Genomic DNA, 13175 nt, shown 5'->3' on the forward strand with positions numbered 1-13175 from the left:
TATCAAAATTATCTGTAATTATGCGACTTCACTCTAAATTTTTGAATTCAAAAAAGGAATGTGTGTTTGTACCTGGAGATGGCATGGGCCTGGGACCTGATGAGCGCTGACAAGGGGGGTAGCTGGGGTGTCGGTTCCTAGTGTAAACCCTGAGTTTTGGAGTGTTGGCAGGGGAAAGGGTATCAGAGCGCCTTGGGGATTCAAATGGATCAGGAAAGTCTATATATGAAAAAACAAGAGAGATGAATGCAAAACACAGTTTAGTCTAGCACATTGTTATACCAGGAATGATACATATGTAAAATATTAAACCCTGAACTATGTGATGACTGCAGGTTACCTGTTATGGGAGGTGGGCTGTGTGCTATCGTGCGATTCTCCTCAGGTGCCATCATGCTCTTCAGATCAGACTTGGCCACTGGAGGGTGACAAACTAGGATCCTACAGGTATATACACAGCGCTTTCGAGCATCTAAAGTACTCCAATACATCCTTGAACACCTGGAGAGAAGAGAGTTTATTTAGTTGTTTTTTTTTTTGTTTTAAGTTCCTCCAGCATTTACATATACTTTAATTGTAGAGAGAATAGTAATGGTGGAACTTAAAATAGCACAAGAAGGCTTTCAGGTAAATTAAAAGGTTAAAAAAAACACTCACTGGTATCCTACAGGGAACAGTTTGCGTTTGCAGTCTGAGAGTTCAGTCAGTATTCCCAAACAATCAATGGTCATGGAGCCTGCAATAATGGTGTTTAAATTTAGCATTTAAGAGACACTGGGAGTAGGTCAAAGAAACAGTGAGATACATGACACTTCAACAAACTGACATTCACAAGCAGTCAACCTACCTATCATCATGTGGACATTTTCAGGCTCCAGTCCTGTCAGCCACTTCCTCCTGAGACTAATGCCCTCCAGGTCCACTAGGATCCTGCGGGTCACCTCAAACCCGGACACCACCTCGAGGTGAAGAACACAAACAAAGAAAGGTGAAGAGAAAATTAATTGAGAATCAAATCACAGTTCCCGACATGGTTCATCTGTACAAAAAAGCTACTACTTTCTGCTTGGCAGCCTTTTATATTCATTAATTAGCTTTTGGATATATAGTAAATAACAAGATTTCCTTACTTCTCCTTTAATGAGGTCCCTGTGCTTTGGACAGTAGACTTTCTTGTCTTCCAGGAAGACACAATGGCACTGGCGGGCACACATGAAGTGGTAGTTGCTGGTGCAAGTGGTGAGGCAGCAGCCAACTGTGGCCCCTGGCTTTTGACACTTCTCACAGCGCTGAACACAAAGTACAACAGGTCATAAGTGTCTGTCCAATAAATGTACACTGTAAAGGGTGTGAACTTGTGAGGAGCAAAGTGTCCTGTCTTACCAGCTGTTTTCCCCTGAGAACAGCCATGTGAACATTTTTCAAAGAGCCATCATCATCTTCAAACACCTCGGCAGACCACAGGGCACAGTTCACATGGGTCCACTCATTCTGACCGATGTACAACAGCCTGCCCCCCTCCTGAAAAACACAGAATTGTTGCAAGTGACACAGACTTGGCCTTAAGGCTGGGCTATGCTTTCTGCATGAATGAGCCGCGTGGAAATGAGCCACACGGAAATCCCTGCGAGAGAACGTGTATGACTATATACTCCGTGCGACGTCTGCTCCCAAACTGCAGGGGGCAGTGTATTGCAAACACATGTCTACCTAGTCTACTCTGGTAATAAACTAGAGTAGAAGAAGTTTGCCATTGTTTACACCACTTACAATATGGCATTTTACCGATTAGTAGCATTTCAGCAGTTAGTTTTCATTTCCCAACATGAATTGTTCATAACCTGGTTGTCACAGTGAACTCTGTGTGATGAATCATATAAGTTCCCGTATTTCTAGACTTCAGTTACGAGTAGGTCCTGGTCCTCTGCCACGTTTTTCCGCATGGCTCCGTCCGCATAGTCAGAAAAATGTGGAGGTGCACGATGCAGAAATTTTCTGCGTGAGAACGGCCGCTCGAGGGGACATGGCAGCTAAAATGCCGTAATTTGTCCGCACGGAACCGCATGGACCTCGCGGACGCGGCAAGCATAAAACAAGCTTTATGAGTGTTGAAGTTAGTTGAAACCCATTATTGACTCACATTAGTGTTCTCATCTCCATACTTCAGACAAAGGACACATTGCCTGTTGTCAGTGACGCCTGGAGGGGGAGGGAGCTCTGGGCTGTCCTCACGATCTAAAGAGAAAACATCAAGCACCGTTTCAATTCATGAGCAGACCGATGATGTGCAAAAACAGTTTGCATGTACGTATTTGTACTGTATCTGTGGTTTGCCTTACCAGGTAGGAGTGGAGGTGGTGGGGGTAGAGAGGGAGGGACTGGAGGGGGGGAGGCTGGAGTATCTGGTTCACCAGGGGTCTTGGGCCGGGGAGCTGGGATGATCTTTTTCATGAGGTGGGGGTGCTCAGCACGGGAAAGCTCCTGTCTCTCTTGCCACTGGGCATAGTTGTGGTCCAGGGACGGAGGCAGCACAGCGTTTGGGAGGAGGCCACTGCTGGGGAACAATGGCACAAAAAGACACTATCAACTGACAAACTAATAGTAATAATATCGACTGGGTAATATGTGAAGTTGGGCCTTTATTATTGCAAAAGCCCTGATGTAAACAACAGAGCAATACCACAGAAATTCAAAATACCCACAGGCTTATTATGTGGGTTTACAGCTTCAGTGAAGCCTAAGGACATGAAAAAAGACTACAAGATATCAGGCTTAAATATATGAGGTGAAGATTGTTTTACATCAACACAACAGTCATCACCTATCAAACCTCTGATTTATAGAAGGTATTAGGCACTTCTAAGGAAGCTTCTGTGGCATCTGGAGGGGTTTTCCCCAAGACAGTTAAGGTGACTGTGAAAGGAATGTGAACCATCAAGTTCAATAAATTAAAACAAGTGATAGACCAACAATATATATAAAAGGCTTTGGCAGTCTGACTGATGTAGAATAACTCACTGCCTTAATGTGAGGTCACTGTCTATGTTATTATAGAATAATAACAAGCAGGCACATTTCACAAAACAAAAAATAAATGAGTAAATCACAAACACCATGTGACAGGTGTTGCTTTCTAAAAGAATACATACGAGATAAATCTAACTGGCACACAGAGTACAGCTATGTAGGATCTAAGGATTTCTTCCCAAGGAGATTAAAAAAAAATCTTCTGAGCAGTAAGTGAGCAGTGACACCAGTAATAAATAACCACATCCAAAGAGTTCTCCCAAGTCAGGTTTTGCAAAGTCAAGCAAGGCAGGATAATTGGTGTGATGTGAAGTTTCACACTTAATAAGCCAGCAGACGCATCAGAAAAGAAATCCATCTAGCAATGGCCACAGGATTCACTGGGTGGATCATTGGTTTCCCGGACTGACATACTGATACATAACACAACAGAGCAAACTGACAAGTAAACCACAATTAGACCACAAATATGTATCAAAGAGCCTTCAAGTGAAATCTGACACTGTTACGGTTTGCCTCCCACAATGCCTGGAGGCGAGGCAGAATAGATGGTCTGGGAAAGCTGACAGATAAATATACTGTAAGTGAGCGAGTGATTAAGTGAGTTAGTGAATGAGTGAGAGAGTGTGACGGAGTGTAAGTGTCTGAAAAATTCCAATATGCAGAGTGAAAAAAACCTTACGATTCATTTACAAAGTCAGAGGCTCACATTGTTACAAAAAGTGTCAGTGAGCTTAAAGCTATTCTCTCTGTTGTCAAAAGATGAGCCTACTATCTTTTTAACAGATTCAGTTATTCAGTATGATTAATTCTTCGTTAATCCTTGCAAAGAAATACAATTAATCAATATTTGGTGACCTCTAAAGTACATTTCTGCTAACTGCTCACATGCTAAAATGAACTGAAGTAACTAAGAGCTAATGGGAGTCAATTTCATTGAGCCTGTATTCTCTAGTCAGTAAAGATGGCAGCAGATATTTTAAGAATCACACTCCTCTGTGTTATTCAGAGCATATGGGCCCCTACAGTCACCGCTAAGCTGTCCACTGGGATAATTAAATCTGAGAAAATGTGGGACCGATTTTATTACTGCAGCTTTAAAGTCCCTCTCTGGTTGTTGATTAAACCTCTAAAAACTCATCTCTGCGCATCAGAGTTATATATTTATAAGTTTTCCCATGAAAACAATCCCTCACTGCCTTGAAATGGCCTAAATGTAACTCTACACCTTTGCTTCCTTTAGAATATGCAGATTAATGAAATCCCTGCCTCTGTGGTCACCTATCCCTCACTACTCGCTGCAGCTAGAGCACACCAGCTCACCTACAATTTTGTTTAAAATTACTCTGTGTACACAACCGTAAGTTATAATATTGGAGTAACTCAGCTATAAACATTCTGATGTGTTGAAACAATAATACGAAATCACTGCAAGCTAACAGGATTGGTTACTTTGGTTTATTACAAATAAATCCCTGGAAGTCTAAATCCATGTTTTTAGACGGTTGTTGGTGTACAGCAATCTCAAGGACACAACGCTCAGCCGGGGTATTGACTGCTTTTTTCACTTATTATACATCTTCTAGCACCTTAAAACACAATATGGACATGATAACAAGGTAAAAAACTTGATTCTAACTATCATTGTTGTGCCAGATGGTCTGTTGAAAGATTAACCACTTCGCTGATTTTCTCTACTCAATCAATAATGTTTTTCATATCATATCATTAAGAGTCTTCTGGTTTTTGAAAAAGCATTTTAGTTGCGATTCCCACAGCAGAACATCTTGCAACTTTAAAGATTTCCTTTACCACTCAAAAAGATAAAGTGACTATCATATGACATCTTGATCTTGCCCCCTGGCTGTTACTTCCACTAAATATCTCAGTTTGTTGGTACAGACAACCCACACATTTTCTAAATATTAGTTCACTGCTCTCTGGTTCCCTCCTATATACAGATGATGATACAGCGTCTACCAAAGAAACCACATCTTACTCTTCATTTCAATAATTATAGACCAGCAGTTCATGAAAAGTACAGTTTTCTAAGCTTTTTGAACAGGCTCACATTACAGGAGTATTAAAGTCAAAATTTCTTCTCTATAATTACAAACATAACTTGCACTACAAGTTTAGAAAGCAATGGCACATCACACACTTCACAATACTATTAAGGTTAAAAGTGCTGTCTGCGAAGAGGCATCGCTTGACGATTGACTGTTCATATTAGTTTGAGCTTTCATTTGAACTGTTTTTGCACTTTGGCCCAATTTTAGGGCACAACTTTTGAACTTTGAAATTACAGTAAAATTCCTATGCAAACGGTTAATGCAGTAGTAGTAGTAATAAAAAAAATTACATTATAGCACTGTAAAAGTAGTCTAAAACCAACTTCAATACAAATAATGGATTTTGTAACACTCATAACAGATACTGAACACTATCTCATTCCATAATCTCTTGTACTTGCTATGATGCAACAGACACTCACTTGGCAGAGACTTTTTGCCTTTCCCAGAACCTGGACTCTTTCACTTTGAACCATGGGAAGATTCGGTCCATTTGCTGAAACAGAAAACATCCAGTGAAGTTTACAGCCTATTCAAGCAGGTGCACAAACCTGCATTTGGGGAAGACGATGACTAGTGACACCGCCCTAACTTAAGCAAGATACCTAAAGAGTAACCCAAACAGAAGATGAAGAAGACACACTTTTTTCAATTATTCAAAATTTTATGTGAGTGTGCATGTAAAAATACGATATCGTATAACTTAAAAACAACAGATGAACTATTTGATATGACCCAAAAGTGTAGATATGCACTATTGTCATGGTAGATTTTATGAACTGCATTGTACATTAACTGTGTTTCAAATGGTCTTGTGAGACTTGTGTTGATGAGAGGTTCTTACCCGAATGAAGAAAGATTTCACCATGCTGTTGGCTTTCCTGCTCTCCGGCTGGCCTCCATCACTGTTGATGGCTGTCTGAATGATTCGCACAATGTCATCACTAAACTCCAGCTGGGAGAGAAATGATGAACACAAATTACACACACATAACTGTTAAATCAGTAAGTGCTGATGAACATTGGACAGCATTTGTGGCATCTGTGCTCATTTACCATCATACAGTATTGGTCTGACCTCAGATTCAAGAAAATATTACACATACAATAATGAAATCTATGATAAAAAAATCCTTTAGAGCTGCTTTTTTTTTTTTTTTTTTTTTTTTTTAAAAACACACACACAAACTGTTTTGAAAGTGCTTATGATGACACCTGAATAAATCCCCACTGTTTCAACCCGGCATCAAATCAGCAGGACAGACTTGGATAGGAAATATTTACCCATGTTAGCTTGTATAGCTACTTCCCATTCCCGAATAAATGTACTGTGTGCAGATGCAGCAATTGTTTTTGTGTTTTGTGGCAGAAAATACATTTTCATATGGTCTCTTGAATCTGCAGCAGTTCCAGTTTGCGAGAACAGCAGAGATACTGAAAACAACATACTTACCAATGATTTGTACTGGCCTTGATCCATCTTTTTCTCAATGGACTCCAGGTCTGGAGGGGCGTCACTGGGAGGTGTGGAGGTGACTTCAGTCAGGACTGGAGGATCTGGGCCCTCTGGGGAACGACGGGATGGAAGACTCTCCTCTGTCTCTGGATTCAGCTCTGGTGGCTTCACCGCCTGCCCCAAAACCAGAGAGTAAAGCTCTCACTAATAATGTTCATTAGGCTGAGGATGCAGCTGTTGGTAACAGAATCTCCTGTATATCCATCAATATTTAGTCTGCATTCATAATTAGGCAAAGTACACCAACACCACTACAAAATGAATGAAAGTAAATCCAATGATATTATAAGTTAAATTACATAAAAATGTAAATGTTCATGTTTGCAATATGGTAACACTGGCAAGGAATCAAAGTCATTTGCATGTGTGTATCTAACCTGTCTGTAGCGTAACAGGTGTGTGGATGTGTGTGAGTTCAGCAGTGCAGTGAGGACATGACGAATGCAGCCCTGAAGCTCCCTCTCCAGCGCTGTCCGCCACTCGGCTGGATGGCGTTCAGTACATTTGGTACACGTGTAGGCAACACTCTCTGGCAGCTTTGACAGCAGTTCGTACATTTCATCTGAGGGACAGCAAAATGACAGGTCATTATTGCTACCATTATTAGGTTTCAGCATCTCATCCACATGACAGCGCTCACAGCACAGCCTGTCATTCATCTGCTAAGACAGTGACAACTGACAAGGCAAATGATGTGCAACAAGCTGCTAAAAACTAAACACTGCGCTCCACTTGTGAAGATCATACAGCCAACTTGTGTTGTAATACTACCTTCCACAGCACTTATGGGACTTACTAACCTGTAAGATTCTCACACTTGGCATGAACCCAGTGGTTGCATCGGCCACACTCCATCATCTTGCTGTCATAGTCATCATCATCATAGCACTTATCACACAGTGGGCAGAAGTTCCCTGAGAGAGAAGATGATAACAAGTACAGTAAGCTTTGATCATTCACAATATTGCTTCCATTAAAATGCTATCCTTTTATTGGCTGTCACATTGTCGAAGGAAATGAAGACTTCTAAGTCTTCAAAATACACATCTATCTCCTTTAATTTCAGAAAGAAAAACAGTGGTTAACAGTGAACAGTATTTTGGGCTCCACATGATGGTCGCTCACCTTTAGCAAAGAGTTTGGCACAGTCATGACACATGGAGAAGTCATGTGACCACTGGGCATCCCAAGACTTCCCAGGTTTAGTGGCTCCACAGCTCTTACAGCGCACACACTTGGTGCAAACCTGAAAAAGACGAACCCATAAACAATTTCATCTCTGCATGCAGAAATTTGTTACAGGAGTAGAATGACTTAGTAAAGCAGAAATGGTGTGAAAGTGGCTTTAACAGAAGTAACATGTTTCATAGACACTGCCTGTGAGAGGTCCCTTGAATGTAAATAGCACAATCATGACAAGATGGAAAATGTGTGAACAGAGGGAGGTGTACAAGAAAAATTCGAGAGCATTATGCAAAAGTTTGGTCAGGCAGTGGTGCAACTGTGATGGTTACATAAAAGCAAGAGGGTAGAGAGGATGTTTGAAGGATGAGTGGTGTGCATTCATACCCAGACTCTCTTCTTCTTGGTGGGTCTGGTAGGGTGGTTGGGACCCAGGCACTCCGGGTGATAGCTGTTGCGGCACTTATCGCACTCTAGCAGCTGCTGCTACAGTGGAAAAGACCAAAAATGAGATGAGATTCTGTAATTATCGAATGAGACATTAGCTTTATAAGGCTCAAAGCAAATTAGTCACAAAGATGTCAAATAGTTTGATCTGTAAATTTAGCATTTACTTTTACCAGTGTGATTTGGAAATTAATGAATGAATAGGCAGATGCAACATTTTAAAACGTGATTAGTGTACCTAGGAATTTATGCAGCGATTTAACTGCGCTGCTTCCACCAGTTTATTATAGTTTGCATTCATAGTGGGTGTCATGGATGACTGGACATCATTATCAAAGGCATTACGATGAAGCTATAATGTGAGCTGCATAGAGCTATGCTTGGCAGGGTTTGTAGAAAGCCACTTAAGTGGCAAGTGCAGTCAAGGTTTTCGTGTGGCATTGGGTCAACACAATTAGCCCAGGCAAAGCCCTTACAACGTATAGTTAATGTGCTACAGTACTGATTTCTTACTGCAAACCATTAGCCACTCTGCTGTTCATAAATACTAAGAATAAAATGTCATGGACATGTTAACAACTGCTTCATGAGACTTCCACTCAATATTTGTCTAGTAATTATACGTTGCTTAATGTTAAGTACAAGTTTTATGATCACGCAGCATACAACATCTGCAATATGATTTATCTACAACTGCCTGAGATGCCAGTGGCCTCGCCAGGAGCTGCGATTTCAGGCTTTTAACTCACACTCCTTTGTGGAATCAGAGTGCCCCAGACCTGCTGGTGTTTAGTCAGCTCCCCAGTCAGAGATAAAAGCCAATCAAAGTAAGAAATTGCTTTATGCTCTCTGGGTGGAGATATTTTTTAAGAACTAGTTGCAAAAAACCGATTTCTTTAGCATTACGTCTGCTTCTGCCATTGAATGACCAACCACTTTACAGATCTTACTAACCCAATAAAAGCGCTTGATTGTCTTGCCTAGACCAAACACGCTCATACCTAATACTAAAATGACAACCATACAAGGCTCACACCATGCACATTTTTCACAGGGCTTGAGTTAAATAATAAAAGCATGGCAGGGATCCAAGAAGCTGATTAAATGCTGTCTGTTGGCAAGGCTAGCAAGCTTCTTTCTAGGGAAGATTCTTCAGTCTTTACACACTGTGAGTCTTTTGTGTACAGCTTTACATTGTACAAACGATACTGAATGGCTTACTTTAGTTTTCTGGTGCTGGCGCCCACAGGCCTGGCAGAATCGGCATCTTCGGCAACACCAATTCTCAAACTGCTCCTGGAGAGGGCGCTCTGACTCCCCCAGGCAAAAGAGATGGAACGGTTCACAGCATACCTGGCAGAACACAAACTACAGAAAGACCAAAGGGAGAAATAGCATATAGAAAAGGAGGAGAGAAACACAACTATTAGAATATAAGTTTAGCCACTTGTCTGACAAAAGGGAACTTTACAGCCATAGTTTTCCTGACAACAACTATTTTTACCTCAACATTTCCACTGCTTGCACATAGGAAGCAGAGCACCCTGGGTGTGACAGGTACAGAGGTGAGCAGGCTGAGGCCACCAGCCTCCCACACCTTCTCCACATCATGATCCCTCTTGAAATCCACTCTGATACGATGCACTCCGTCGCAGGGCGCTCTGGACTTTACCTGGCCCCTAGTCGAGGGAGTGCTCAGCCAGTTTAAAGTACTGCTGCTGGGGGGTTTAGTGGTCAGCGGCTTCTTTTGTTTATCAGGCAAGAGGGGAAAGGAAGAAGATGGTGAATATCGGAAATTATACAGCAAAAAACAACAAAAAAGAAATGAAAAAACCTTACCTTGTCTTTTGGTCTGTGTTTAGTAGGCGACAGTGGAACAGTGCGAGAAGTTGGCTTCTTCAACTGTTTTGATTCAACTATGAAAAAGAGACAGGATATCACATTCACAAGTATGAAATAGTTAATCTATCTCAAATCATGAGGGGCCTTCTGCTCAACCAGCTCTGATTTGCTTAAAACTTTGCTACCGTAAACTATAAAAACTTAAAATGGTCTATGTGAAAAGTTTAGATTGATATATCAAGTACTTTCTGAGACAATTTTTAGATTTTAGTTACTGAGATGCTGCCATTCAAACATAGCCTCAACTTTCAACGTGTGAAAAAATGTGTTGAAAGTGGGTCGACAGGAATTTTTTTCAATTTGTATCTCAAAAAGTTTTTGATATATCAAGTACAAATATCGTGAATTTTAGGTAAATCAGAGATGATCAAACAGAAATTGTTCTAAAAATTTGATGATCTGAGATGGAATGACCTAATATATATGATTATCACATTAACATAGAACAAAAGCGTGACAAGTCTTTTACCTGCATCTGAAACTGCTGTTGATGAAGTCTGCTGTTGCGATGAGTGCTGCTGGGGTTTCTTCTTGGGTTCGCTCAGAGAAATCTTGGGTGAAGCATCCTTTTTTGAAGGTGCCTGACTAGTAACTGGCCTTTGCTGCTGTTGTGATGGTGGGTAAGATTGCATTGACTGGGAAGGGGAATTCTGGGCTGAAGATGAGGACGAGGAAGATGATGACGATGAAGAGGATGATGAGGTGGAAGAGGACGAGGTGGAGGTGGAAGCTGGTGCAGGCTGCTGTGGTTTGTGTCCCTTTTTGCTAGCCACACTGCTTGTGACTGAGAGAAGTTTAGGGTCTGGTGTCAGGGCTGGAGACTGAGCCTGGGCTGTGACTGTGCTGGGTGCCTGAGGGGGTTCGGCTGGTTCAGGGGAAGATGCAAGCGCTGGGGACGATTGCTTCGACAATGGCTGCTGTCTTGATTTCTCCTCTCCCAGCTTTAGTGGAGGAGTTTCACTCTTTCTACGAAGAGGCTCCTCTTTTGAAGGAGCAGGCGTAGGTTTGGAGCCAGACTCTGAGTTTGGTCCTTTCACTAGATTGAGACTCTCTTTCTTGTCAGACAGCTTGTTCTTTTTCTTATCCTTCTTGCCTTTGCCTTGCTTTTGAAGAAACATTTTTGAGGGCATCCACTGCAAATTCTGACACTTTCTCATCCTGCAAGTGACACACACAAAGTTAACACGTTAATTTCGTAAAAATTCCACCAAAAATTAATTTGTTTTAAAATGTTACTTCAAACTTCAGAATGGCAATAACTAATTGTTTCAAACAGCTCATCAGGTAAGACTCACTTGCAGCATTGCTTTTTAATGTTTCGTCCTCCAAACTTAGGCTTGTCGAGACAGTTGGTACACACGCCGCAATCTTCTGGAACCTGGCAGCCTGAGCACTGGCCACAGCGGCGTGACCGACGCCCTTTCTTGGGGGGAGCTTCTTGAACGGCCTTTTGTCGTGTCTCCCGCGGCTTTATCGGAGGTGACTGAGGTTCCGCCTCTTCTGAGCCCGCTACTGATGACTTGTCTGTAAAAGAGATCCATCATTGACACGATTATTGACACACAGTACAGTATTTGACTCACCAGGATTTAAGACATTAAAAAGCTTGTGGGCATGTTCAGAAAATAGTTCTATTAAGATGACAAAAAATATATAAATTTACATGACTTTTAAACAAATTAACCTTTTCTGTCAGTGGTTTAACAATGTAAACTTTGAATTTAAGGCTTGTTTCAAAAGCAAAGAAAATTGGGCACAATGGGAAACTAAAAAGAAAAGGTAAATCTACATAATTGACAATAGCTGTTTTTTGTTCAAATTGAAAAAAACTGAAGAAATAAAATAAAATAAGGACTTCAGATAGATTCAAATAATTTCAATATGACACATAAATGACAGATGTACATCCTTGCTCAGAAATGGCAAACATGGTAATAATAACTAAGACCGTACTCCTCATTTTTAACATATCATGCCTTCCAGCCTCACAAAAATTCACATATTGCAACAAAACATGAGACCAGCCAAAGTAACAGGAACAGGGCAGCCAAACTCCTCTCACTCCATCACCACTTCACTGTGTACTTGTGCTCCCATTGATGACTGAATTTCTCTTCTCCTGTGATTAGTCTGTCATCATCGCATGCTGCAGAGCATTTTCAGGACTTGCACAGATGTTGTGCTATAAATAACAAATGTTTAACTCAAAGTGCTCTGTAAGTCAAACAGAGAGCTTAACATTTAATGTGTAACCACATCATATCACCAAAATATCTAAGTTGAACAGCAGTGGTAAAGAAGAATAGGCAAGTTGTGGGCAAAGTGGCCTGATAATCCTAATAATGTGTACTTACTTTTTCCAAGTTAATTATTGTTTTGCTATTGTTATTCAGTGCTTTTTTCTGTACTGCAAAATATTAAAGCTGTTAGAATAAAAGACAATGGTGAATGTGACCTAATGACCTGCTGACCTATAACATTTGATAGTACTATAAAATGTGTTTACAAGCTCATTATTATATTCAGCTGGAAGCAAGCAAGTCTAGGCATTATTAAAGCCTAACCATAATCATGTTAAAACTGGGGGTAATTACTATTATATTAATATTCCCCTGTAGGCAATTCAGAAAACTTTACCTGCCAAACCAAAAGGTAATAGCCCATAAGCAAGTCCAATTAGAGTTAAGTTCAGTAAGCCTCACCATCATTCCCCATGGAAGATAGGATCTTCTCTCTCTCCTCCCAGGGCAAGGCACTAAGTGTGGGCATGTCGTCAGGAAACACTGCCCGATTACGGCCAAGAGCCACAGCTGCACGCCGGCATACATGCTTGATGCGAGGACCACGGACTGAGGCCTCTGACGAGTCACTCTCTTGACCCTGTTCAGCACACATCACCACAAAAAGTAAAACACATATTTGAAGAGCGTAATAATAACAACAACAAATACACAGTTGCACACCACCAAAAATGTACCATGGAAAAAGCATTTTCAGATGTTGCTTGTGTCCTTGGGATGTTAGTTTTA

General features: G+C 41.1%; 1 protein-coding gene across 4 annotated transcripts in view; it reads right to left on the reverse strand.

Annotated features, from left to right (window-relative positions):
• Window positions 1–13175, reverse strand: part of kmt2a (lysine (K)-specific methyltransferase 2A) — a 40606-nt gene that overhangs the window by 14070 nt on the left and 13361 nt on the right. For 2 of the 4 annotated variants that reach the window (XM_055012542.1, XM_055012539.1), the window contains 21 exons: window positions 12849–13026; window positions 11442–11670; window positions 10616–11304; window positions 10084–10160; window positions 9749–9988; window positions 9466–9612; window positions 8185–8283; window positions 7741–7861; window positions 7416–7529; window positions 6993–7177; window positions 6553–6729; window positions 5944–6054; window positions 5522–5595; window positions 2340–2554; window positions 2141–2235; window positions 1384–1521; window positions 1131–1289; window positions 848–959; window positions 658–736; window positions 341–501; window positions 73–219 (listed from right to left, as the gene is read on the reverse strand). In XM_055012542.1, coding sequence (XP_054868517.1) covers window positions 73–219; window positions 341–501; window positions 658–736; window positions 848–959; window positions 1131–1289; window positions 1384–1521; window positions 2141–2235; window positions 2340–2554; window positions 5522–5595; window positions 5944–6054; window positions 6553–6729; window positions 6993–7177; window positions 7416–7529; window positions 7741–7861; window positions 8185–8283; window positions 9466–9612; window positions 9749–9988; window positions 10084–10160; window positions 10616–11304; window positions 11442–11670; window positions 12849–13026 — 3547 coding nt within the window. The remainder of the gene's footprint in view (window positions 1–72; window positions 220–340; window positions 502–657; window positions 737–847; window positions 960–1130; window positions 1290–1383; window positions 1522–2140; window positions 2236–2339; window positions 2555–5521; window positions 5596–5943; window positions 6055–6552; window positions 6730–6992; window positions 7178–7415; window positions 7530–7740; window positions 7862–8184; window positions 8284–9465; window positions 9613–9748; window positions 9989–10083; window positions 10161–10615; window positions 11305–11441; window positions 11671–12848; window positions 13027–13175) is intronic. The other 2 variants (XM_055012540.1, XM_055012541.1) reach the window with 2 other exon arrangements.

Source organism: Amphiprion ocellaris, chromosome 7 (assembly GCF_022539595.1).
Source record: "Amphiprion ocellaris isolate individual 3 ecotype Okinawa chromosome 7, ASM2253959v1, whole genome shotgun sequence".
Classification (NCBI taxonomy): domain Eukaryota; kingdom Metazoa; phylum Chordata; class Actinopteri; family Pomacentridae; genus Amphiprion; species Amphiprion ocellaris.